The 25,991-nt window shown below is 45.8% G+C and overlaps 2 protein-coding genes across 7 annotated transcripts in view; one reads left to right on the forward strand and one right to left on the reverse strand.

Annotated features, from left to right (window-relative positions):
• Window positions 1–25,991, forward strand: part of pgghg (protein-glucosylgalactosylhydroxylysine glucosidase) — a 49,781-nt gene that overhangs the window by 23,519 nt on the left and 271 nt on the right. Inside the window, exons 13-15 of one of the 6 annotated variants that reach the window (XM_062967504.1) lie at window positions 2,989–3,188; window positions 3,806–3,878; window positions 7,089–8,181. In XM_062967504.1, the coding sequence (XP_062823574.1) occupies window positions 2,989–3,188; window positions 3,806–3,861 (256 nt within the window). In that variant the 3' untranslated portion in view covers window positions 3,862–3,878; window positions 7,089–8,181. Of the gene's footprint in view, window positions 1–2,988; window positions 3,398–3,805; window positions 8,182–15,176; window positions 15,310–25,991 lie in introns of those variants that run through there. The other 5 variants (XM_062967503.1, XM_062967505.1, XM_062967502.1 and 2 more) reach the window with 5 other exon arrangements.
• On the reverse strand, window positions 13,930–24,456 carry ifitm5 (interferon induced transmembrane protein 5). The gene is made up of 2 exons (XM_008108968.3): window positions 24,183–24,456; window positions 13,930–15,372 (listed from the first exon to the last, which is right to left on the reverse strand). Exons 1-2 carry the CDS (start codon window positions 24,366–24,368, stop codon window positions 15,151–15,153), a joined length of 408 nt encoding a protein of 135 aa, XP_008107175.1. The 5' UTR covers window positions 24,369–24,456; the 3' UTR covers window positions 13,930–15,150.

Raw genomic sequence — 25,991 nt, forward strand, 5'->3', positions numbered from 1 at the left:
CTAGGACCAAAAATATATCTGTGAAAAGGCATTTGCAGGGAAGTGCTATTGTCTCCAGTGGTGTAGGTTTGGTTTCAGCTGGCCAAAGTTAGAATGGAGTTCTGTTTGCTCTATCATGGTCTCTCATTTATTTGCAATCTGAATGTTTGGGGAGCACAGTTAAAGCCACCACGTTTGTCCTCAACACCTGAGTCAATACTGAAGGGGCATTGAGCCTCTGATACCACAAGTAAAATTAACCCTACTGACATCCCTGTAGCGAAGGAAGGAGAGCCGAAAACAACTAAAGCACCTTAAAATAAATCCAGTGCAGAGAGCCCTTCATTGTGATGTGTGAGTAGGTGAGGAAATTGGGTCTGACTTCCTTGTTTATTTTTTCAGCTGTGCCTGGAATGTCCCAGTATTAATGCCAAATAACTATTATGCTTATGCATTTGTACATATATTAGAAAGCCAGGAAGAAGTTGTCATAACAGATGAATATTTTTAGAGACAGTATTGACAAACTAGCACATATGTTGTAGCTATGCTGGGGCATTTGCCAGATGGTTGTAGTTACGCTTTTAATATCTCCCATTCATTTGGGTTGGCTGATTCTGATGTAAACACTTATTTTTCCTGGTCCATGCAACTGGTAAGAACTGCCTTTAACCATCCAATCTGTGTATTTGACTTCCCACAGTGGAAACTAAACTACACATTGTGTTAACTGTTATGTAGCTTACGGCATAAGAGTGCTTTTATGTTTGCTCTCAAACTTATGTCTCCCCCCCCCCCCCCCCAGTTCATATCAGGACTGTTGCATGCAGATGAGAGGCTGAAGCCTTCTTTTCACAGCTTGTTTTTATCTCAGAATTCCTTTCACCATCCCTGTCAAATATATGGAGACTAAAATAAAACCCCTCAATTGGTGCCAATTTTTCTCTATTTTTAGCTACTGGCAGAGAAAGGGGTGTTAGGCAATTTTTAAAAAGCAGTTATGGAGAGGCATAAACTTTCCCTGGTCAGATACAGTAGTTCTGATTCAGATTGGGCCTGTGAACACTTACATGACTAAAGGTTATTTTAACTTGCCTTCGGCACAGTGTGTTGTTTAATTCTGTAGATAAATACCTTCCTCTCCTTACTGGGGAAGATCCCCTATAGTTATTTTTCCATGCTAACATTTGGAGCTTGCAAAAATGTAGACTATAGGATTACAACCCCAAGTGTCCCTGTGCAGCAATATTGCTAGGAAAGGAAGAAACTGCCATAGTTTGGGTTGTAAATTCCTTGACTTGGACGCCATCCAGAGCCGGCCCTAGGTATTTTTCAAGTGTAGGCGAACAGAATTTTGGCGCCCCCCCAAATCAATCACTGAAAAATAAAAGCGTTGGATAAGCGAAAATGTTGGATAATAAGGAAGTATAAAGGAAAAGCCTATAAAACATCAAATTACATTATGATTTTAAATATTAAGCACCAAAACATCATGTTTTACAACAAATCAATAGAAAAAGCAGTTCAATACATGGTAATGTTATGTAGGAATTACTATATTTGCAAATTTAGCACTAAACATTGAACAGGGATATAGGGCAGTGTGGACTCAGATAACCCAGATAGCCCTCAGTATTAAAAAAAAAAAACTCTAAAATCAGGACAATAAATAAAGAACAACACTCTGAAAACAGAAGAAATCCAGACAGTAAACAATCAGAGACAGCTAACTCCTCTCAAAAAAAGATTCTCCCAGGCAAGAAGAAGCCAGGCCTTGAAGCCACAGGGCCATTAAATGCTAATCAAGGTGATTAATTACAACATTCACACCTGCTTCAAAGAAAAGTTCTTTCTCCCACCCTGGACCTTCTACAGATATATAAACCCCACATACCTAGCTTCCAAGTTCCTACAGACCTCGCAATCTCTGAAGGCCCCAAAGGTGGGCTTGCGTGGTGCGAAGGTGGGTCTGCGCCGGCCGGAAGGCCCTGCGCGGCCGCCGGAAGGCCCGAAAGAGAAGGAGGTGGAGAGTGGTGCCCCCGGGACGATGGCGCCACAGGCAAATGCCTATTTCGCCTTATGGTTGGACCGCCTCTGACGCCATCTCCAGTGACCACTTAGGTCGTTATACAGCCAGATCAGTCACACCATGGTCAAATGCTGCACAGGGTTGATCTGGGGCAATGTGGGGCAAGACCACCTAAATGTGCCCTTGTATGATGTTATCCAAAGTCAGGAGTAAATCTGAATTCTGGCACAGAATTTGAATTAACTCTCAGTTTAGGGCATGTGGAAATATTTAGGCTGGTTCTGAAACAGAACTGACTGCAACTATCCCCAAGGTTATCCCTGGCTCAAACATCCTGAAGATATGGGATGGCAGACACTTTTCACTTCCACACTCTGTGTTGTGGAGGTCTGTGTTGTGGAGGTCTCCAGCTATGACATGGGTCCTGGAAAGAGAAGAGAGGTGGGAGAGGAAGGAGGCTTCCTCCTCATCAATCCCCGGCATCCTCTCATTCCAGCTAACAACTTGTCTCAAAGGGGTTGTTGTGTGGGTTTAGGGAACTAGAAAGCCATAGAGACCAGTGGTTCTCAACCTGTGGGTCTGCAGGTGCTTTGGCCTACAACTCCTAGAAATCCCAGCCAGTTTACCAACTATTAGGATTTCTGGGAGTTGAAGGCCAAAACATCTGGGGACCCACATATTGAGAACCACTGATATTGACTATATTAATATAGCCGCCTTGAGTCCCACAGAGAGGTGGGGTGGGAATGGGCTATAAATACGTTGTTGTTGTTGTTGTTGTTGTTGTATTTATACTTATTGTAGGAAAGGTAGGATACAAATGTAGAACACAAACAAATCAATATATGGTAGCTACCAAGATACTGTGTGGAAAGTGCCTTTAATTTGTTTCATGTTTCTTTTTTACTTAGAGCTCCATTGGTTACGATCTGTAATAATCCATAGGATTTAGTACTGTGTCTCATTTCTACCTGTCCCAGGATCACAAAGAGGCACCTGTACTTTGACCCTGTTTGTCCTGATAATATGGAGGAGTTAAAGATCACTGGGGTATGCTACTTAGGAAGCAAGCTGAATTTCACCCTGACCAAAAAAATGATCACCATCAAAGTAACAAAGTCCTCATCTATGCTGGAGGCTGTATTACCAAGAGAAGGCATACGCTGTGCCCTCAATGAAGGTATGACATCTTCATTTCTTCCAAAAGAATCTTCATTACAGGTTGCTGGTCTCTACCACCGAGAAATCCACTTCTGCTTTAAAATGTTATGGGAAGGCTCAGCCATTTAGGATTAAAACAGGACTCATCATAATCTCAAGCTGCACATTTTTGTTGAGCTGACACTGGGCCTGTCTGGAAGCTGACAATTCAGCTCTCTTTTCCCATTCTCTGTAACAGAATAATAACAATAATAAATAATAAAACTTTATTTATAACCCACTTCCATCTTCCCGAGGGGACTCGGAGCGGTTCACATTGGGACCAAGCCCAATCAACAGATAAAACAATACAACAATGCCATAAATAATTAAAACAAAGAAACCAGTTGGATCGTTCAGCCTGGATATGTTTTACAGTAACTGAAGGAAAAGTGGCTTGACAAATACCTAGCTGGATGTATTATGTAGCCATCCTTAACTGGATGAGGGCAACTTTTGTTTGTTGAGATCTTGTTGGATATAAACCCCATCAGGTCTAACTGTAATACATCACATAGAAAAAAACAAGAATAATAACTATTATTGGAAGGATTATTGGTGTGAATAACCTCAACAAGTTCTTGCCTTTCTTTACAGAAGAAAGTGTCTCCTTCCCTGTAGCTGATGGCTGGATCCAGAAAAGGACCTCTTGACACATTTTGCATGCCTGGTATGTGATGACAGAGAGATAGAGTCTGATCATTCCAAGTAACTAAATATCTGGCATCACAATGGGGTATGAATGTTTGCTGTCTTCTGGGCATATAAATAACCTGCCTTATTAGTGTTGGTTTCAAAATTGCCACTACTGCCATTATATTGGAGAATGCCTCAGAGAGGGCAGTGGTAATAGGATGAGATAGTCTGAATGACCCATAATGTCCCTCATTCTTGTCTACCTATGATATTTTCCCACCTTCCGGCCGACAGGAAACTTTGGCGTGGGCTGGTCTATGAGGTCACAAAGAAACAGAAGCGACTGAACGAATAAACAACAAACTTCTCTTCCTGCCTGTTCTCTCTCAGTTCTCTCTTAAAATGAAGCTAGATTAGTACACTGAGTAATATTCCCATCCGAGAATAGGATTTCTATAACAAAGCCTTTAGTTTTCTTCTCTAAGCCACTCATGTCTTTCCTCCTTCACTAGGGTCTCTAACTGCTGCATACACTCTCTGTTACATAGATCATGCAATATCTGCGAGACAATTTTCCCCTTCCACCACCTCCTATAGGTTGTACTTCCTAGGAAAATGAGGCTATTCTGCATTTTTTACAAAATTAAAAGTGACCCAAAATTCACTTCTGGCTTTTCACAAGGACTGATGAACTCTATTCCACAGCCCACTCCCAGCCCCCAATCTAAATTTTAGTAGCTAAAGCAGGATCTGATGCCTTGTCTAAAGGTGAATCACTGTGACAGGAACCACAGGTTTTTTCCTTTTTAACAAGCAAAAATGGTATCAGTGGTAGCACCCATGCCCACAGCACAAAGATTGGCAGGAGTCTTCATATTGGCCAGCCCTATCCTAGCTGAAGAGTTCATTGTGATATTGGAAATTCCCTGTCATAAATCCAAAGTGTGTTAGCTTGGATATTAGTGCTATCAAAATTAGTCTTACCAATAATTTTTGCTTGCCTGGCTTTATTGAGTTAAGCCTGTGCCAGCAGGCTCAAAATTATTAAGATCAGCCTTGTTTTGCCCAGAGAGCAACATGCTAGGACAGGTCTCTTTGCAAGAAGCACACTAGTTTATCTGAGTTCATAAGCTGGGACTCTGAAAAACATCTATTTTGTATATATTTCCTTGTTGGGGGTGTTTAATTTCTAAAATGAGATGTGGGGCCTGCCTCCAAAAATCACATCCTCTGACATAGAAGTCCTGCCTATTAATCCTAGATGTGTGAAGCCAGGTTTGTGGTTAGGAGAAGATTTTCTTTGCTCGTGCTCTGAGGATTCATCGCATTTATTTGGATCTGATTCCAACCTTGGTTATAAGGGGTCCCCTTGTCTTAATGGGGTTTGGGAAAAGTCATTGTTGTGTCATTTCCTAATGAGGAAGGAAATCTGTGAATTTTAAGGTCAACGTGGATCCTTGACTGAGATGAAGAAAGCTATTCATTCTGTCCAAATAGTGGAACAGTGTCTGAGACATGGCCAGCCGCTATAGAGCTGTATATGAATGGGAGTTGATGAAGGCAGATAATTATTTAAAGGAATTTGAGAGACATAACTTGTTTCCACTTTTAGCCTTTGAAAGTCAACAGAACAACCTCAAGATGGCATCGAAACCACAAATTCAGGGTGGGGGAGGCCCACTCCATGGGGAAAAACATCTAAGGGGAAAGTGTGCTTGTGTCATGGCTTTGCCCTCTGGCCACTCTAACCAGGATTACATAAACTGGCCTTTGCAACCTTTGGCCCCAAAATACTGTTAGAATAGAGCTACCAGCAATTCCTTTTAAAAAAATAAAGTTACATTAAAAGTAAAAAAAAATGAATCAAGAAAAGAAATATAGAGTAGAAACACAAAAAAATTCAGAAAGAAAATAAAAAGAAAGAAAAAATGAAAAAAAAATTACCTCCCATCTATTCTCACCTAGCCAAAAGGAACATCATAAGCTTCACCCTCTAGGCCAGTGGTTCTCAACCTGTAGGTCCCTAGGTGTTTTGGCTTACAACTCCCAAAAATCCCAGCCAGTTTACCAGCTGTTAGGGTTTTTGGGAGTTGAAGGCCAAAACATCTGGGGACCTGCAGGTTGAGAACTCTAGGCCTTCCAATATTGACTCCTTTCTTGAACAATCCCCCTCCCCATTCTTCAAAACTCAAAATTGCGAAGTCCTTCTCTTCTTCACACAAAAAATGAATAAAAGGTTTCCAGACTTTAATTTTTTCCTCCAATGTCCCTTCTTTCAGTAAACAGGCTAATTTATCCATCTCAGCCAAGTCCATGATTATTATCATCCAATCAGCTGTTGTTGGTGCTGCTGAATTTTTCAATTTCTGCATATAGAGCAATATGGCTGCTATGATCATATATTGCAACAGTCTATCATGGTCATTTACATCAGTCAGAGCAAGTAGAATAGATTCCGGTTTTAGCTGGATATTTTCCCCAAAACGTTCTAGATCAACTTATGTATTTGAATCCAGTATTTTCTGGCATACATGTGCACCACATATGGTAGATAGACCCCACTCTCTGTTTACATTTCTGAGCTCCCATCAATTCGTGATCATCATTCCTGCAGTCTGAGCCCTGCCACATGCACAATGGAGGACCTTCTTATAGCAACACCAAAGGCACTCCAAGTGGCCAGCTGCTGGTCAAAGGACATTTAGTATAATGTCAAGTTTTTAAACTTTGTTTGTGATTTTAAATGCATTACAATTGTACCCTCAGTTCGCTTCTGATACAATAAATAAATACATCCCTGGTGGCTGGGGATAATTCCATCCAAAGCATTTAAATCCAAGTCCTCTGCTATCATAGCTACTGTTGTTGTTTTGGTTTCATCCAAGCAAAGTTGCAAAGTTGCAAACTCTCCATCCAGCATTGACAGAGGTGTTTCTGTGTATGTGTGCACATTTTGTGTGTATATTACACATATAAACCTTCTTCCAGATCCCCTGCACGCTTCAGCTCCACATGTGGAAATGTTTAAGCAGTGAGAGGAATTGGGCTCCTTGCCTTCTAATTAGAATGACTGAGGCCCAGGACTTGCCTTTTTTAAAGAACAGTGTAAAGCTTCTAATCACCATGGACCCATAATGCTTGGGTCGCTCAGTGGAAGGGGTACTGCCCTTAGTATCCCCCCCTTCCACTTTATAGCAGCTTTTATTCTTCACTGAGAATAAATCTTTATGCTTATTCTTGTTAGGAGGACCCTTTGAGACCAGGACTTTGGGAAACATAGGAAATTATGGGACAGAGGTCAAGGCTGGACATGTGCATGGATACTCAAATACAGTTTCAGTCTCACTTCAGTTTAATCAATTATGCTTGGACTGATTTAGAACAAGTCTGTTTCAAACTGAATCCTGACCCAGAGACTTATCTGGAAATCTGTGGAGTTAATATGGCAATGTCCCTCCCATTAATTATTATGGGATGTGAGCACTAATACGCATGTGCAAAGATACACGAGCTTTTAGCAATGGTACAATATGATGTAGATTCAAATAGAGATGACTATTGTGTTGAGTTTCATATGAAAATTTATAAATAGCTAGCTTCTTTATGCTGGCTTTGTGCTAGCTTTGAAAAATAGTCCCTAGCATCTTTCTTCTGTGCAGAGAGAAATAAAAGAGAGTTGGATCTCCACTCTGGTATATTTTTTATTGACCTAACAGACATCAGAGTTGATGTTTCCTGTTCATAATTATGGAAATTACAAAAAGTGTTAATGCTTATCCTGCTGGAGGGTCTGCTAATTTTGTTTATTTGTTTGTTGTTGTTATGTCATATACAAATGATGGTGACCCTGGTCTCCAGAGTCATAGCCCAGTGCTGAAAACACTACATCACATTGTTTCTCACTCCTGATCTGGGAAGAGTTAATTTAGATCAGGATAATCTCCATCTTCAGCAGAAAAAAGCCACACTTTCATAAGTACTAATACTCCAGCTTAGTTGTCTCACTGTTGTTGTTGCTGTGTACCTTCGAGTAATTTCCTAAAGTGAACTTTTCGCAGGGTTTTCTAAGCAAGGGTTATCCAAGGAGGTTTTATAAGAAAAGATGGGTTCCCAAGGGTTGTACTGACAAGGACCCACTAATGGAATAATAACAAGGTATTAGATATAATTAAACATTGTATTATGTACAATAAATGAATATAAATGCCAGATAAGCAATTACAAATCGCAATCAAACTGTTGCATTCGCAGTATGACAAATGGTAGTTGCATTCACAATGCAGTACACTTCCTTGTTTGTTTTCTTAATTCTTCATAAAAGATGAGTAGACCCCTGATCCACAGCATGTGTCGACTATTTGGAGTCTTTGTCTGGTGGTAGGGTTTTTGTTATTTAGTTCAAACAATTCAATAATGTGATCAATGAACTGTAAAATCTTGCATAGATATCGAGGAACAAAGCATTCTGTTTCCAATCAGTGATACTGTGCCTTCGGACAACAATCCCCTTGAGCATGTTAACTAAACCTGATATGATAATTGATAATATTTTGGACTATGTTTCTTCTACTGCTGGCTGGGGAATTCTAGAAGTTGTAGTCCAAATTCACACAACTGTGTTCCCAGTGTAAGAAACCTCTATCCCAATCCTCCACATGTTTGTATTCAATGGTCTTTACTAGGCTTGCTCAAATAATTCGATTTCCCCGTTACCCGTTATTAATTCGTTATTTTCGTTTGTTTTGAAGCAATATACGGCCTTGATTGTCCACACGTCTGGATATCGCGGTTTCGAATTGCGAGAGGCCGTTTTTTCTTATTTCGTCGTTTTTTTTCGTTAGGAAAAAAAAGCTTTTGCAAATCACCCAAACTCCCACCATTCAGGCCCTTTCCTTTTGCTCCTCAGCAAAAGGGGCGTCACGGGCTCAGCCAATGGGAGGGGGCGAGGGGGAAGGAGGCCGAGGAGGAGGAGGAAGACGGAGGGGGGAAATGGCCGCCGCCGCCGCCTCGCCTCAGCTCAGGCCTGGTGTCTCTCTGTGAGGCGGGAAGGCGGCGGATGGAGCCGGGAATGGAGAGACCGAGAGAGACAGAGAGGGGCCCGGCGGTGAGGAGGAAGAGGCCCGGGATGCGAGGGGGTGTGGGCCAGGCCCGTCCTTGGCTGCTCCCGGGGAGGGAGGGAGGGAGGACTACAACTCCCAGGGGCCCAGATTCGCACCCTCCCTCCCCCCAATACAGGTCTCCATACCACGCTACATGAACTTGAATGGATACTGTGGTTGTGTTGTCGAAAGCTTTCATGGCCGGGATCACACTGTTGTGGTATGTATTCCGGGCTCTATGGCCATGTGCCAGAAGCATTCTCTCCTGACGTTTCACCCACATCTGTGGCAGACATACTCAGAGGTTTTGACGTCTGTGCGAAGCTAGGCAAGTGGGGTTTATATATCTGTGGAAGGTCCAGGGTGGGAGAAAGAACTCTTGTCTGTGGGAGGCAAGTGTGAATGTTGCAATTGGTCACCTTGATTAGCATTGAATAGCCTTGCAGCTTCAAAGTCTGGCTGCTTCCTACCTGGGGGAATCCTTTGTTGGGAGGTATTAGCTGGCCCTGATTGTTTCCTGTCTGGGATTCCCATTTTCTGGGTGTTGTTCTTTTACTGTCCTGATTTTAGCTTTTCTGTAGCTAAAAATGCATATAAAATTGATTCTATAGGGAGGATAAATGATTGGATTTCAACTCCTACAGCTTGGCTTTCTCTGCCAATAATGGTACTATACCAAACTAAACCTCCCAAGATTCTGTAGCAGTGAGCCATCTTGGATATTGTAAGGGATTTATTATTATTATTATTATTATTATTATTATTATTATTATTATTAGACCTTGCTCCCAGGAAGGTGCCTTCGCTGTGGCTCCCAACTTATCCTATCTACCTTTCCACATATTCTCCACATTGTGTGTATGTGTATGTATATTATATATACATGAGCCCCGATGGCGAAGTGTGTTAAAGCACTGAGCTGCTGAACTTGCAGACCGAAAGGTCCCAGGTTCAAATCCCGGGAGCAGAGTGAGTGCCCGCTGTTAGCTCCAGCTTCTGCCAACCTAGCAGCTTGAAAACATGCCAATGTGAGTAGATCAATAGGTACCGCTCTGGCGGGAAGGTAATGGCACTCCATGTAGTCATGCCGGCCACATGACCTTGGAGGTGTCTATGGACAACACTGGCTCTTGGGCTTAGAAATGGAGATGAGCACCAACCCCCAGAGTCAGACATGACTGAACTTAACGTCAAGGGATACCTTTACCTTTACCTATATACACACACACACAAACACACACATATGCAGGGACTATATATATATATACACAGTATATATCACACACACACCAATTTAACAAAGTTTCAGCCACAAAAACAAAGTTTCTGAAGTAGAACAATGACTTTCACAGTAAAGACAACCCAATTTAACAGGAAATAAGACTTTCAAACCAGGAACAGATTTCTGCAATTATTAAAAAATGGTTTATTATAAAAGCTATGAAAATTCGCCAAAAATCAGAGGATAAGGGAAACGTTCCAAATTTTGGTGAGCTATCAGTGTTAAATGTGTTCTACCACTGTACCAAGTTTGAAGAAGATCACTCAAAAAATGAGGGTGGGAGAGTCCTGTAAAGTCCTCTCCCTCTGTGCTGTTTTTGGGAATTGTGCATGCGCGTCCGCCATTAACGAATTAATTTTGAAGATAACGAATTTTCGTTAATTTTGAATTTTTTGGGGGGCAAAATTCGGAAATACCTTCAGAAACGAAACGCTGCCCCCCTCTAGTTTTGAAACGAGTTTAGAATCAAATTTTTCGTGGATCGATCAAGCCTAGTCTTTACTCAATATGCTCATAGTTGTTTCCTCAGTCCAATGATGTAAACAGAAGCCCAGCTGCTCTGCACGACAGATGGAAAATAAAACTTTCAGAAGCTATAAATGTTGTAATCCCAGTGATATTTGGGTGTCAATGTTCTGACTGATGTTAAAGGAGTAGTTCTTTGGGCATGTTACTTTGCTCAGTCAAGATTGCCAGTAAAGGGTTCCTGTTAATGGATCGACACGTCTAGTAGGTTTGCCAAAGCCACAGGCTGCAATATTTAGCTGATAATGACAACATGATTGCTGTCCCAAGGCTTTCAAAGGTGCCTAGTATTTTTTTGCCACCATCCAGCAAAATAGCTGAAAACATAGAGCACGATGTCCAAGCAATGCCACAAAGTACTTTGCCACTAAAGCTTCAAAGAACAGAACCTCACTGCTATTATCTTAGATCAAAATAACTTTGTTCTGTGGGAAACCTGCAGCCCCAACAGGCAGAGAATGAGTGGCTAGGATAGACGACTGCTGCATGTGCAAGTATGACCCAGATGAAAGTTGCCTTTTTCTACAAGGGAACTATTTTAGACCAAACAGCAGCCCATATACACTTGTCAGGGACAGGGGGTGGGGATGCAAAACCAATAAATTACAGGGCTGTGTCTACACCACAATCTTGGGCTTTAAATGTAACCGGGGCTATAATGATGGGCCAGCCTCAGAAGAATGTTAACTAGGGCTTGTGAACCAATAGGCGTTTAGTAGAACATCATCCGAGAAATCCCAAATGGCCAAGCAAGCTGGAACAGCCCCTGAATGTGTGATATTTGGGTGATTTTCTACCATGTCAGAAATGAAGGCATTTCTGGGATAATACAATTGAACCTATCTTATATTTTCTGTCTCCTGTTCCTAAGGGTAAAAACAAGAAATTCACAAATTGCAGTGACAATGTGATTAATGTAAAACAACACTGAGTGATAATATTTGAATGTATGGAAATAGTGGCCACCAAAGTCTATGTGGCAAATCATTACACCCTTCCAAATCTTGACAACTTCCAGATATGTTGGTCTACAAATGCCAGCATAGCCAATTGCTAGGGTAGCTGGAGATCATGGAAGTTGTAGACCAACCTAACTGGTGAACACCAGGTTGGGAAAGTCACATCCAAAGCTCTGTTTGTGCTGCCTCTCCTTTCTCCATTGTGGGAAGAGTTTATCAGAGACTTTTTTTCATGTCAGGAGCAACAGGAGAAAATGCAAGTCGCTTCTGGTGTGAGAGAATTGGCTGTCTGCAAGGATGTTGCTCAGGGGACACCCAGATGTTTTGATGTTTTTATCATCCTTGTGGGAGGCATCTCTCATGTCCCCACATGGAGCTAGAGTTTAGAGGGAGCTCATCCGCGCTCTCACTGGGTTGGATTTGAACCAGCAACCTTCAGGTCAGCAACCCAACCTTTAAGTCATCAGTCCTGCGAGCACTAGGGTTTAACCCACCATGCCACCTGTGTCTCCTAACAGGAAGAGCATGTTCTGAGTTGACCCAGTTAAAAGACTTCAGCACAAACACAGAATCACACTAAAATAATAATTCTTTGGGTTCATCTAAACTGTTGAATTAATACAATTTAACACCACTTTAATTGCATTGCTCTATGGACCGGCAAACTGGCAGAGAAAGTTAAAGACCTCGTAAAACTACCACTCTCATGTTTCTGTAGCATTGAGCCATGACAGTTAAAGTGGTGTTGAAGTACATTCCTTCTACAATGTGGAATGCATCTTTGTTATGTAGATTTTCACCATCTGGTTTTTGAGTTTGTTTGTTTTACTTTTAATTATGTTTTATACCATTCTGTGTTTTCAATTGTTTTAATTGGATTGTTTTTATATGCTGTTATGTTTTTAACTGTGCTTTAGTTGCTGTATTTGTAGTATGTTCAGGGCTTGGTCCTGATTATAAGCCCCTCTGAGTCCCTTTGGGGAGATGGTTGGCAGGGTATAAAACTAAAGGTATTATTTATTATATAACTCCCAAAAATCCTAGTCAGCTTACCAACTTACAAATTGTGGGCGTTTGTGGGATTTAAATGTTGTAAATAAATAAATAAATAAATAAATAAATTAAGTCCAAAACACCTGGAGGGCTAAAGTTTGTCCATGCCTGGTTTAGAGTGATCCATCAAGTGGAGACTGGATGCTCATCTAGAACAAATCCTCCAACTTTTCAGAGATGACAACCGGGACAAATGCTATCAAGCAGCATCAGAATATGGTCAAGATGGCAGACGCTATTAATGAGGAAGAACACAAAAGCTTGGAGAGGGCACAGCAGTTTGCTTTGGCCTGAATCTCTATGGAAGGACACAATTATGTGATCTCTGCCCCTCCACTCTTTCACTTTGATTTCACTTTGCTGCAATTCAAATAATGTGATGATAGAGGAAAGTGGGGAAAATTGAAATATTTCAAAGTGGTATGATGGGGGATCAATTGGTACTGACTTTGCCAAATTGGGACAGTTGAAAGGTATGGAAATTTCTCCGGATTATTGTCATAATTCCATTTACATTAGATCAAGGCAGGGGACTCTGTGACCTGGCTTAAGTTGTTGATCTAAAACTCCTGTAATTCCTTGCACCGGGCTGTGAGGCCTAGGATTACTGGCAATTGCTTGTTTCCCAGACCTGCATCTCACAATCACTTCTTGAAGCAAACTGAGATTGTAATTCCCCATGTATGGTTAGTCTGGAGCAGTGGTTCTCAACCTGTGGGTCCCCAGATGATTTGGCCCTCAACACCCAGAAATCCTAAACCTGGTAAACTGGGTGGGATTTCTGGGAGTTGTAGGCCAAAGCACATGGGTACCCATAAGTTGAGAACCACTGGTCTGGAGTAAGCCTTTCTGACTGAAACAAAACATTTGTGAGGGAGCACACGTACATTAGGAATTAACTGTAGGCTACTTGCAAACTCATTTCTCTGTCTATGATCACTTCTCATATTGGGCCTACAGAGGAATTCCACACAAGATTTCAATAAAGTCTTGTAATCACATGTTTATATTCTGGCAGGATCTTCTAGGATTTGTGAGCTTGCAAGCAGGGTATGCAAAAACTATGATTTAGCTAGAAAAGAGGTACGCAGAGACATTATGCTGTGATCTGTTGACAAGGTGATGAATTCTTATTGTTACTAAACACAGATTGAAAACATGAGCCAGTTGAAAAGAAATAGTATTATTTTATTATCATGGGCATGTATACAAGACAAATGATTTATAAAAGTATGTAATCACTTAAATAGTAACAATCAAGACAGTCTGGGGTCAATGCTTAAGGAAGAAACAACTGGGTTTGAAGGAAGATTCTAAGTTTTTCTCTTGAGAAAACAAATGTTATGGTGTGGATGCATGAGGTGTGGCATTTCAGACACTGGGCTGCAACCTTCAATGTTCTTTATCATTAGCTAAGGCTTGGTAGTACTTGCATTCCAACAACACTTGGACACTAATTCTAAAAACGGCTAAAAGATATTGGCTTGATCGTGCCCTGCCCTGGTTAACAGACTAAACATGTTTCTACAGACAAACCAATCCATCAGTACTGACCTTATCAGTTAGCATTACAGTAGAGTCTCACTTATCCAGCATTCGCTTATCCAACGTTCTGGATTATCCAACACATTTTTGTAGTCAATGTTTTCAATACATTTTGATATTTTGGTGCTAAATTTGTAAATACAGTAATTACTACGTAGCATTACTGCATATTGAACTACCTTTTCTGTCAAATTTGTTGTATAACATGATGTTTTAGTGCTTAATTTGTAAAATCATAACCTAATTTGATTAAGGCTTCTCCTTAATCTCTCCTTATTATCCAACATATTTGCCTACCAATGTTCTGCTGGCCTGTTTATGTTGGATAAGTGAGACTCTACTGTACCTTGTTCTTGAATCCAACCAATTCATAGTGAATCAATTTGGCACTAGAAACTAACAAGGTGTTTAAAAGCTAAGTTTGCATATTTGTGAATGTAATGAGGAATTCCACAAACATATTTAATATTACTATTTGTGTATAAGATTTCTGTGTAGTTGTTACATGTTGTCACCCAGTAGAGGAAAGACAGAAATGGACACAGAACAGTGGGTAGCAATGGAGAAGGGAACTGTACAGTGCAACAGGTTCAAAACACTGCTGCTGACAGCCCAGCATTGGAACTATCCCAACCATCAAGCGTGAATGTCTGTATCAGCTTCAGCTCTCATCAAAGATGAGCTGTGAAGTTAAATCCATATTAATGCAACAGTGAAATGAGGACCTGAGTTAGAATGAGCAGAGATTTTGCATTGTGCAGTGGTTGGAGGCAGATAGTTGGAGGTTACATCAGTTGACAGTCTCTTAATGGTCAAAAAGACACTTCCTCTCACTTCTTCCCCTCACTTCTTATCTTCATCTTCATTAGGGAAAAGCCTGAAAGCCAAGTAGTCCATGGACTCTTGAGCCAGCTTGGACAGGTGGAGCACACCAGTGACTACCAGAGCAATGAGCACTAATGGCACCACCACATTCCACAAGGTTGCAAGGACATTGTAGCATTTGGCTTTGGAGCCATAGCGACGAGCAGCTTCCAGGTCACCAGCCACCTTCTGATCCCTTGCCTTTAAGAGAGAAGGAGAAAGCACTGGTAAAGAAAAGGACTGAAAAGAGACTGAAGCTGAGAAGTCAAACTTTCGATACAGATAAAGAACAGATCAAACGTGTTTGGAAGAGCAATACATTGGTAAACCTCAGACGCTGAAGCTGCAATGTTAGAAGCATCTCACAGTGAGAAGTCAGGAGATGCTACACAGGAGTGTGTGGCAGAGAATATGTGTATATGGACCTCATCACATTAAGTGCTCTATTACAGGCAGCAGCAAGGGAATTTGCTAGGCATCACAGCAAATCCTTGGAGCAGCGGGGGAATCCATTAACCCATGCCCTGCATTGCCTGCAACACTGCCTTCCCCATCACACAGGAAAAGCGTTGTTGCCTGTCTTCTCCCCATGCTGTCCCCAAATCCTCCTGTGTTGTTCTTGCTCTGTAGTAGGACACTTCCAGCATGGTTTGGGGACAGAATCCTGCTGGAAATAGCCGTGCATCGTGTGAAGGGATCCAGCAGGCTCTGTCCTGGAACTGTGCTGGAAGCGTCCTACGAGGGGTAAGAAAGCCCTAGGGGAGAGAGGGCGGGCTATAAATAAAGTATTATTATTATTATGAAATCGTATGTGTTAGCAACTTTGATCTATATGGTGGCTACAACACTGATGTGAGAACTGAAAGTTATTTGGTGTGCACGCAGAATGTTATGCAAGTCCAGTCAGCATTTCCTCAGGAATATATGAGTCCCCACTGCCAGATAATTTGGGATAAACAAATAATCTGGGATTGGATACTGGGATATAGTGTGGAAGGAACCTCAGAATCTCTACTCCTGAAGTTTGTGCCATATACTTTAAATGTTAAAATTTTAAAGTGAAAACATGAGAATTTCCTGTGTAGTCATGCATCCAAAATTGGTGGGTGCATGATCTGGAAGCATAATAAGAACAGGAATATGTTATAGCCTAGTTTGATAGAAAAACCCTACCAATTATATTTTGGAGGGGAATATCATTCACTTATTTCAAATAAAACATTTAAAAGTACATTTTATACTTGTTTATTTCCCCATCCACCAGTGGTTCTCAACCTGTAGGTCCCTAGATGTTTTGGCCATCAACTCCCAGAAATCCTAACAGCTGGTAAACTAGCTGGGATTTCTGGGAGTTGTTGGCCAAAACACTTGGGGACCCACAGGTTGAGAACCACTACACTACACACTATGAGCAGCTAAAAGATTGCTTTCCTTTCCAAGCTTTTGTTTTCAAAAGATATGTGTTACTTTTATAGTGATTGCACAAACTAGAGAGTACCCTTTCTTAATCCTAAAATGTGAACAGATTAATGATTCACCAGTAGTGTCAGATACAGGGCGTAAACTGTAAACAGCTAATCCAAAGCTAAATGTTGATGGTAATTTAAAAGTGAAGGGATCCATCCTTATAGTTGGATCCAGCATTCATCTCTGTCTGAACGATGGATAAAGAAAAATGTATGGTCATGCCTAGAAAATTGTAGTACAATGTTCAGGTCCCTAAGAAGTAATTATCTACCTTCGAACTAGGGCCATGTCAACACCAGATAAGTTACTCCAGTGTAAGCTCAGACCCAACCCCAGATCTAGTATGTACTTGCTGAATCTGTTACCAGCATCCTGCTGGGATGTCACGTTGTTGTATCTGTCACTGCCTCTGCTCCTTGTTGACTATAGAACTCACTGTGAGGTGAGAAGGGATGTATGTGTCAATCTACCCACTTCTTGCTATTTATGTTGGGTGTTTTGTTGTTCGGACATCAGCAGATGTGACCACAATGGGCATGCACTTGCAGGGAACTCAGTAGCCAGCAAGCAGGGCCGGCCCCACCATAGAGGCCACGTGACGCCGCCGCCTCGGGCGCAGGTCCCGGGGGGCGCCGTCAGGCTGGGAGGGAGGCGGGGCACCGCTCTGACGGTGCCCCGCCGCCCGACCAGGGCGCCCTGGCCTTGTGGCTCCCTCTTTCGCCGCCCGGGAAGAGGAGGAGAGATCCCCTCCTTCCCTCCCCGGGCGGTGAAGCCGGCTTCTTTCGCCGCCCGGGGAGGGGAGGAGAGATCCCCTCCTTCCCTCCCCGGGCGGTGAAGCCGGCTTCTTTCGTCGCCCGGGAAGAGGAGGAGAGATCCCCTCCTTCCCTCCCCGGGCGGTGAAGCCGGCTTCTTTCGCCGCCCGGGAAGAGGAGGAGAGATCCCCTCCTTCCCTCCCCGGGCGGTGAAGCCGGCTTCTTTCGCCGCCCGGGAAGAGGAGGAGACATCCCCTCCTTCCCTCCCCGGGCGGTGAAGCCGGCTTCTTTCGCCGCCCGGGAAGAGGAGGAGAGATCCCCTCCTTCCCTCCCCGGGCGGTGAAGCCGGCTTCTTTCGCCGCCCGGGGAGGGGAGGAGAGATCCCCTCCTTCCCTCCCCGGGCGGTGAAGCCGGCTTCTTTCGCCGCCCGGGGAGGGGAGGAGAGATCCCCTCCTTCCCTCCCCGGGCGGTGAAGCCGGCTTCTTTCGCCGCCCGGGGAGGGGAGGAGAGATCCCCTCCTTCCCTCCCCGGGCGGTGAAGCCGGCTTCTTTCGCCGCCCGGGGAGGGGAGGAGAGATCCCCTCCTTCCCTCCCCGGGCGGTGAAGCCGGCTTCTTTCGCCGCCCGGGGAGGGGAGGAGAGATCCCCTCCTTCCCTCCCCGGGCGGTGAAGCCGGCTTCTTTCGCCGCCCGGGAAGAGGAGGAGAGATCCCCTCCTTCCCTCCCCTGGCGGTGAAGCCGGCTTCTTTCGCCGCCCGGGGAGGGGAGGAGAGATCCCCTCCTTCCCTCCCCGGGCGGTGAAGCCGGCTTCTTTCGCCGCCCGGGGAGGGGAGGAGAGATCCCCTCCTTCCCTCCCCGGGCGGTGAAGCCGGCTTCTTTCGCCGCCCGGGAAGAGGAGGAGAGATCCCCTCCTTCCCTCCCCGGGCGGTGAAGCCGGCTTCTTTCGCCGCCCGGGGAGGGGAGGAGAGATCCCCTCCTTCCCTCCCCGGGCGGTGAAGCCGGCTTCTTTCGCCGCCCGGGACGGGGAGGAGAGATCCCCTCCTTCCCTCCCCGGGCGGTGAAGCCGGCTTCTTTCGCCGCCCGGGAAGAGGAGGAGAGATCCCCTCCTTCCCTCCCCGGGCGGTGAAGCCGGCTTCTTTCGCCGCCCGGGGAGGGGAGGAGAGATCCCCTCCTTCCCTCCCCGGGCGGTGAAGCCGGCTTCTTTCGCCGCCCGGGAAGAGGAGGAGACATCCCCTCCTTCCCTCCCCGGGCGGTGAAGCCGGCTTCTTTCGCCGCCCGGGAAGGGGAGGAGACATCCCCTCCTTCCCTCCCCGGGCGGTGAAGCCGGCTTCTTTCGCCGCCCGGGAAGGGGAGGAGAGATCCCCTCCTTCCCTCCCCGGGCGGTGAAGCCGGCTTCTTTCGCCGCCCGGGGAGGGGAGGAGAGATCCCCTCCTTCCCTCCCCGGGCGGTGAAGCCGGCTTCTTTCGCCGCCCGGGAAGGGGAGGAGAGATCCCCTCCTTCCCTCCCCGGGCGGTGAAGCCGGCTTCTTTCGCCGCCCGGGGAGGGGAGGAGAGATCCCCTCCTTCCCTCCCCGGGCGGTGAAGCCGGCTTCTTTCGCCGCCCGGGGAGGGGAGGAGAGATCCCCTCCTTCCCTCCCCGGGCGGTGAAGCCGGCTTCTTTCGCCGCCCGGGGAGGGGAGGAGAGATCCCCTCCTTCCCTCCCCGGGCGGTGAAGCCGGCTTCTTTCGCCGCCCGGGAAGAGGAGGAGACATCCCCTCCTTCCCTCCCCGGGCGGTGAAGCCGGCTTCTTTCGCCGCCCGGGAAGGGGAGGAGACATCCCCTCCTTCCCTCCCCGGGCGGTGAAGCCGGCTTCTTTCGCCGCCCGGGAAGGGGAGGAGAGATCCCCTCCTTCCCTCCCCGGGCGGTGAAGCCGGCTTCTTTCGCCGCCCGGGGAGGGGAGGAGAGATCCCCTCCTTCCCTCCCCGGGCGGTGAAGCCGGCTTCTTTCGCCGCCCGGGAAGAGGAGGAGAGATCCCCTCCTTCCCTCCCCGGGCGGTGAAGCCGGCTTCTTTCGCCGCCCGGGGAGGGGAGGAGAGATCCCCTCCTTCCCTCCCCGGGCGGTGAAGCCGGCTTCTTTCGCCGCCCGGGACGGGGAGGAGAGATCCCCTCCTTCCCTCCCCGGGCGGTGAAGCCGGCTTCTTTCGCCGCCCGGGAAGAGGAGGAGAGATCCCCTCCTTCCCTCCCCGGGCGGTGAAGCCGGCTTCTTTCGCCGCCCGGGGAGGGGAGGAGAGATCCCCTCCTTCCCTCCCCGGGCGGTGAAGCCGGCTTCTTTCGCCGCCCGGGAAGGGGAGGAGACATCCCCTCCTTCCCTCCCCGGGCGGTGAAGCCGGCTTCTTTCGCCGCCCGGGAAGGGGAGGAGACATCCCCTCCTTCCCTCCCCGGGCGGTGAAGCCGGCTTCTTTCGCCGCCCGGGAAGGGGAGGAGAGATCCCCTCCTTCCCTCCCCGGGCGGTGAAGCCGGCTTCTTTCGCCGCCCGGGGAGGGGAGGAGAGATCCCCTCCTTCCCTCCCCGGGCGGTGAAGCCGGCTTCTTTCGCCGCCCGGGAAGGGGAGGAGAGATCCCCTCCTTCCCTCCCCGGGCGGTGAAGCCGGCTTCTTTCGCCGCCCGGGGAGGGGAGGAGAGATCCCCTCCTTCCCTCCCCGGGCGGTGAAGCCGGCTTCTTTCGCCGCCCGGGGAGGGGAGGAGAGATCCCCTCCTTCCCTCCCCGGGCGGTGAAGCCGGCTTCTTTCGCCGCCCGGGGAGGGGAGGAGAGATCCCCTCCTTCCCTCCCCGGGCGGTGAAGCCGGCTTCTTTCGCCGCCCGGGAAGAGGAGGAGACATCCCCTCCTTCCCTCCCCGGGCGGTGAAGCCGGCTTCTTTCGCCGCCCGGGAAGGGGAGGAGACATCCCCTCCTTCCCTCCCCGGGCGGTGAAGCCGGCTTCTTTCGCCGCCCGGGAAGGGGAGGAGAGATCCCCTCCTTCCCTCCCCGGGCGGTGAAGCCGGCTTCTTTCGCCGCCCGGGGAGGGGAGGAGAGATCCCCTCCTTCCCTCCCCGGGCGGTGAAGCCGGCTTCTTTCGCCGCCCGGGAAGGGGAGGAGAGATCCCCTCCTTCCCTCCCCGGGCGGTGAAGCCGGCTTCTTTCGCCGCCCGGGGAGGGGAGGAGAGATCCCCTCCTTCCCTCCCCGGGCGGTGAAGCCGGCTTCTTTCGCCGCCCGGGGAGGGGAGGAGAGATCCCCTCCTTCCCTCCCCGGGCGGTGAAGCCGGCTTCTTTCGCCGCCCGGGGAGGGGAGGAGAGATCCCCTCCTTCCCTCCCCGGGCGGTGAAGCCGGCTTCTTTCGCCGCCCGGGGAGGGGAGGAGAGATCCCCTCCTTCCCTCCCCGGGCGGTGAAGCCGGCTTCTTTCACCGCCCGGGAAGAGGAGGAGAGATCCCCTCCTTCCCTCCCCGGGCGGTGAAGCCTCCCTCATTCCAACCCTGGCCGCGCCTCCCACGCTGCGTGGGAGGCGGGGCCAGGGCGAATAGCATGGGAGGCGGGGCCAACCCTGGCCCCGCCTTCCACCCAGCGTGCCCTGGCCCCGCCTCCCACGCAGCGCGGGAGGCGGGGCCAGGGCATGCTGGTTGGGGGGCGGGGCCAGGGCGCAGGAGGCGGGGCCGGCGGGGGGCGCTTTTCAGCGCCCCCGCTTAATATTTAAATTTATCTCCGACCGGCCCTGCCAGCAAGGAGTTGCAGTGGTGATCAGTGGTGATCATCTGGTGATCAGGCCAAAATGGACTCAATCCAGTTGTCAAAACTACTGCAAAACTCTAGGATACTCAAAGGTTTCCTGCAGACTTTGCCTAAAGTGGAACAAAGTTTTATTAAAGACTAGAAAGCATGGGATACAGTGTTGTTGTTATTGTTGTTAGTGTAGACAAGCCATGGGTGTGTCTAATATGTTTGTGTCTGTGCTAAAGTTGGGGTCCAGCTTAACAGGCAGAAGGAAAGAACCACCTCCATTTTTTCATCTGTGGCTAGTTAACAGCCTAAATTCATAGGTCTTCTGCTGCAAGACATTCTTTGAATATTTCTGATTACAACTGTCATAGCACATAATGTGGTCCAATATACCTAAACAAAACTAGAGTGGGTTTACATTGCCTCCTGCGAGTCTACCCAGATAATTTGTAAGTTATGGTTTTTAAAGTATTGATAGATTTTAATATGCATTGGTTTTATATTCTCTTTTAAATGATGTGGCCCTGTTGATGGAGCATATTGTAACTGATTTCGATCTTTGTGATTGTTTTGAATTGTATATTCTTGTTTTATGTTTATTATTTTTACTATGTTTAATTTGTTGTATGGTTTCTTTTGGGCAATTGAATGTTTTGCTATGTTGGAACCCGCCCTGAGTCCTCTTGAGGAGATAGGGCAGTATATAAATAATGATGATGATGATGATGATGTGATGTGTAGTGTTATTAGTTGTTGGCTTTTTAAAAAAATGTGTGTTGTTATTTGTTGTTCTCTGACTCAATCCATAGGAGAAGTGGTAAGAAATTGTTGTTACTATTATTATTTCTTATGAATTCTTACTAATTACATTATTATTTCCTAAGACTCTTACAGCAGCACCAATAGAGATGTAAGTATGAATATTTCCCCTAGATACCCTCTCCTCATGTTCTGAGTGAAGTGTCCCACAAGTACAGCATGCCACAAGAAATGTTATCAGACAGGGTTTTGGAATAGATGTCCAGAGCCAACAAATAGCAAGCTGGCTTGCCACATCTTAAAAGTAAAGGAAGTGGCGCATGCTACCTTCTAAGTCCATTATCAAAAGTCCATAATTATTAAACTGCATGCCTTTAAGCCAGTTTTCAACTCCAGAAGATAAAGCATCCATGGTAAAAACTGGGATAAGGTAAGTGGTCTACATAAATCAAGGGTGGGCAAAGTGTGGCCTAGGATGGCAAATTTACCCTTGATTTCACTGCAACTCCCCACACACTTTCTCCAAACTGAGAAGGATGTCTGCTGTTGCCAGAAGGGAGAGGGCATCTCACTGGGAGAACAATTCTCATTCACAGTAGCTGAATGAGGAGTGGCAGTGGGGTTCTTCTACCTGTACAGGGGATCTCCTGCCCCTTGTTCTGAATCCACCCCTTCTCTGTGCTGTGGTGGATACATCAGGAGGCCCTTATGTTGCCCAGAGTCCATGCATGGTCCGTGTTTGTGCAGCTCCCGAATACCCCAAAGTTTAACACCACAATTAATTTGTTTGAGCAAAAATAAATAGTGAATTGCTTCTCCCAGAAGAACCCAACACAGTGGCTTACCTTTTCCATAGGCCAAGACCTTCCTTGTGGCTTTATTTTTGTTATTGGTGTGGATGTTTGTGTGCTCCCTTCAGAAGGGGACCCACAAAAATTGCCCACCCAATGTAGTAGTAGTAGTAGTAGTAGTAGTAGTAGTAGTAGTAATTAATTTGTACCCTGCCCTGTCTCCCTGAGGGGTCTCATGTAGAGATGGGGAACATTAGTCCTTTTGCACATTCTCACTCTGCATTTATCATCTGGAAAAGCCAAAGTGAGATGTTTTTGTAGTCCAGCAGACATTCTTAGAATTAACAGCTAACTGCTTATAGATAATGGCACTCCTTTATATTTTATCAGATTCTCTTTGTAATACTTGGCATCCAAGTAGTGGTTCTTGTAATCACTGTTAAGTACTGTGTACATTTCACCCTCTGCATCATCCTTATATCTATATCTTAAATATTTATGAAAACAATAGCTTTCAGGGAATCCAGGCTACATTTCATCAATCTTTCCCTTTTCAAGTCATGGATCAATTAGTTCAAAGTAATCTTTTTGATATTCTTATTGTGTATCTGTTTCTCTTCTCCTGGTTTTATTGTTAACCACTTTACAAAGATTTGAAAAGTATAGGGTATTGAAATTTACCTGCTCAAAATTCTTGGCCAGAAATTACATTTAATTTCAGCTCTGTCCATATTTTTTTGACAGGGAAACCATAGGAAAAAGATCACCACATGATTCTAGCAAAGAAATCTTGATATATAAACTTCTGAGTTCCACAGAACTCTTCAACATAATTCCTAGGTTTTAGTACACCCACTGCTAGAGATTTCTGGTGCCTGGCTACTTTGTTTTGCCTTCAGGTAATTTCCAACCTTTGGTAAACTTAATGTGAATCTATCACGTGGTTTTCTTAGCAAGATTTCGGAGGGGGTATGAATTGGCTTTCCTCTGAAATTGAGAGAGTGTGACTTGTCCAAGGGTCACCAAGGTGGTTTCCAAAACCAAGCAGGGATTTGAACCCTATTCTCCAGAGCAGTGGTTCTCAACCTGTGGGTCCCCAGGTGTTTTGGCCTACAACTCCCAGAAATCCCAGCTGTTAGGATTTCTGGGAGTTGAAGGCCAAAACATCTGGGGACTCGCAGGTTGAGAACCACTGCTCCAGAGCCTAGTCAAATGCACAAGTCATGCTATATCTCACCAGAGGTCTAAATGCCCCTCCCTGAACTGCAAATCCCTGGATCCCTTGGAATGGAGCCATTACAGTTAAAGTGATACCTACCTGCTATAGCTCTGTAGTATAGATACAGTCTAAATACCATTCCTGTTTCTAAGTTTTGGTTGCAGATTCTTTTGAGCTGATCCTGCTACAGAATAGCTAGGTACCGTTGGAAATAGCTGCCTAGTAGAATTACTTGAAGGCTGTTTCCTTGTAAATCTAAAATTCTGCAGAAGAAAAAGAGGCTGCTCAGAAATGTCTTACCTTGACAGAATAGGTAAGGGCTACAAAGCCGAGGCAGCAGAGGTTCATGTAGATCGTGTTGAAGATAGACCAGACCATGTAGTCTCGTGGCACCACCGGAGGCCTAACCTTGATGACTGTGGGGGATGGTTCCTGCTTGTGGGATGTCATCGGCAAGTAGTCTTCACGCGGGTAAGATGTGTCCATAATTCTAGTTGGAGAGAAACGTACCTTTTCCCAGCTAGTAAGAGCCTGTGAGGGAGCCTACGGGGATAACCCTTTTATATGCTACAGTGCTGAAGCACACATTCATCTCTGTCTATATATAAACTAGGGAAATTACAGCTGTAGTTTGACTGTGGTTATCAGAAATGCCTTGCTGGGGCTAAGAGAAATATTTGGTTTCCAATCCTGCCCTAACCCCCTTGGACAAGGCATGCTTTTTATAACCAAGCAGTTGGTTTTGGCCTACTCCCCAACCCACAGAACTGGTCAGTAATTCAGGCACATGCGGCTTCAAAGACAGCCAAGGCAGATGCAGTGTTCAGCAAGCGGCAAGGTGCTACTTACGCATTTACGCTACAAGTGCTCTCATATGTGAGAGACCCTTAGATCAATGGGCAGCAAGGCATATCTTGTAGTTGATTGTACCTTATAGCAGGAGAAATGTCTCCTGGTTATCATTCTTTCTGCTGAACTGTCTCCCCTGAACACTTAGCCTGTTTTCCTGGTATATGGCACCATCTGAATTTCCTTCATGTAAATTGAAGAGTATAGCTGAGGCCACTGGCTAAGTCAGATATGCTGATGACAATTTGCAATTAGAGCTTTTCAAATACATAAATGCATCCATACACTTTGCCTTTGATCAAAGTTGCAGTGTTGAGACTTTGTCCAACTCCTGGATTGTAGTGTTTGTTGTACCTGCTTCACTTCTAGGTAAAGGTAAAGGTTTTCCCCTGACATTAAGTCCAGTCGTGTCCAACTCTGGGGCTTTGTGCTCATCTCCATTTCTAAGCCGAAGAACCAGCGTTGTCCGTAGGCACCTCCAAGGTCATGTGGATGGTATGACTGCATGGAGCGCCATTACCTTCCCACCGGAGCGGTACCTATTGATCTACTCACATTTGCATGTTTTCAAACTGCTAGGTTGACAGAAGCTGGGGCTAACAGTGGATGCTCACTCTGCCCCCCAGATTTGAACCTGCAACCTTTCTGCAAGTTCAGCAGCTCAGTGGTTTAACATGCTGCACCACTGGGGGCTTCACTTCTAGTGCTGCACAATGTTCCTCAGAGACATAAGCTCATGGTTCAGTTTCAAGAAAGGAATGAAAACAAACCATAAACAAAGATAAACAAAGGAAACACAAGTGTGAGGAAGAGTGATATCATAGGCAAGAGGGAGTATTCTTAAGGAATTGGAGTCAATGTTTAGTCGGGAGATCAACATTGAATTTCATGTGTCAAATTGCCTGTCTTGGGAGCTCCGAGTTAGTTCTGTTCTTGGGTCTGTATCTTGTTTTCATGTTTAAGTTCCATGTCTCCTGTTTGGATTCCAAATCTTGTTTCAAGCTTCAAGCCTTTGGAATTATAGTCAAGTTCAAGTATCAAACCTTTGAATTATGATCATGTTAATGTTTTAAAGCTTTTGGGTATAATTCTAGTTTAAGTGCAACAATCCTTGCACTTTCTTGCTTTTGCCTTTTTATTTTTTATTTTAAAATTGTAATACACCCGCAATATACATTACAAACATATACACATACATAGACAACCTGCCACCCACAATACAATTACCCCTCAACCCACCCCCAGTGCGACCCACAACCT

Source organism: Anolis carolinensis, chromosome 1, assembly GCF_035594765.1.
Source record: "Anolis carolinensis isolate JA03-04 chromosome 1, rAnoCar3.1.pri, whole genome shotgun sequence".
Classification (NCBI taxonomy): Eukaryota; Metazoa; Chordata; class Lepidosauria; order Squamata; family Dactyloidae; genus Anolis; species Anolis carolinensis.

Coding starts and splice junctions, on each gene's coding strand:
- ifitm5 (XM_008108968.3), bottom strand. CDS start 24,368: ATGGACACATCTTACCCGCGTGAAGACTACTTGCCGATGACATCCCAC. Junction 15,373..24,182: donor CCCTTACCTATTCTGTCAAG/GTAAGACATTTC, acceptor TCTCTCTTAAAG/GCAAGGGATCAGAAGGTGGC.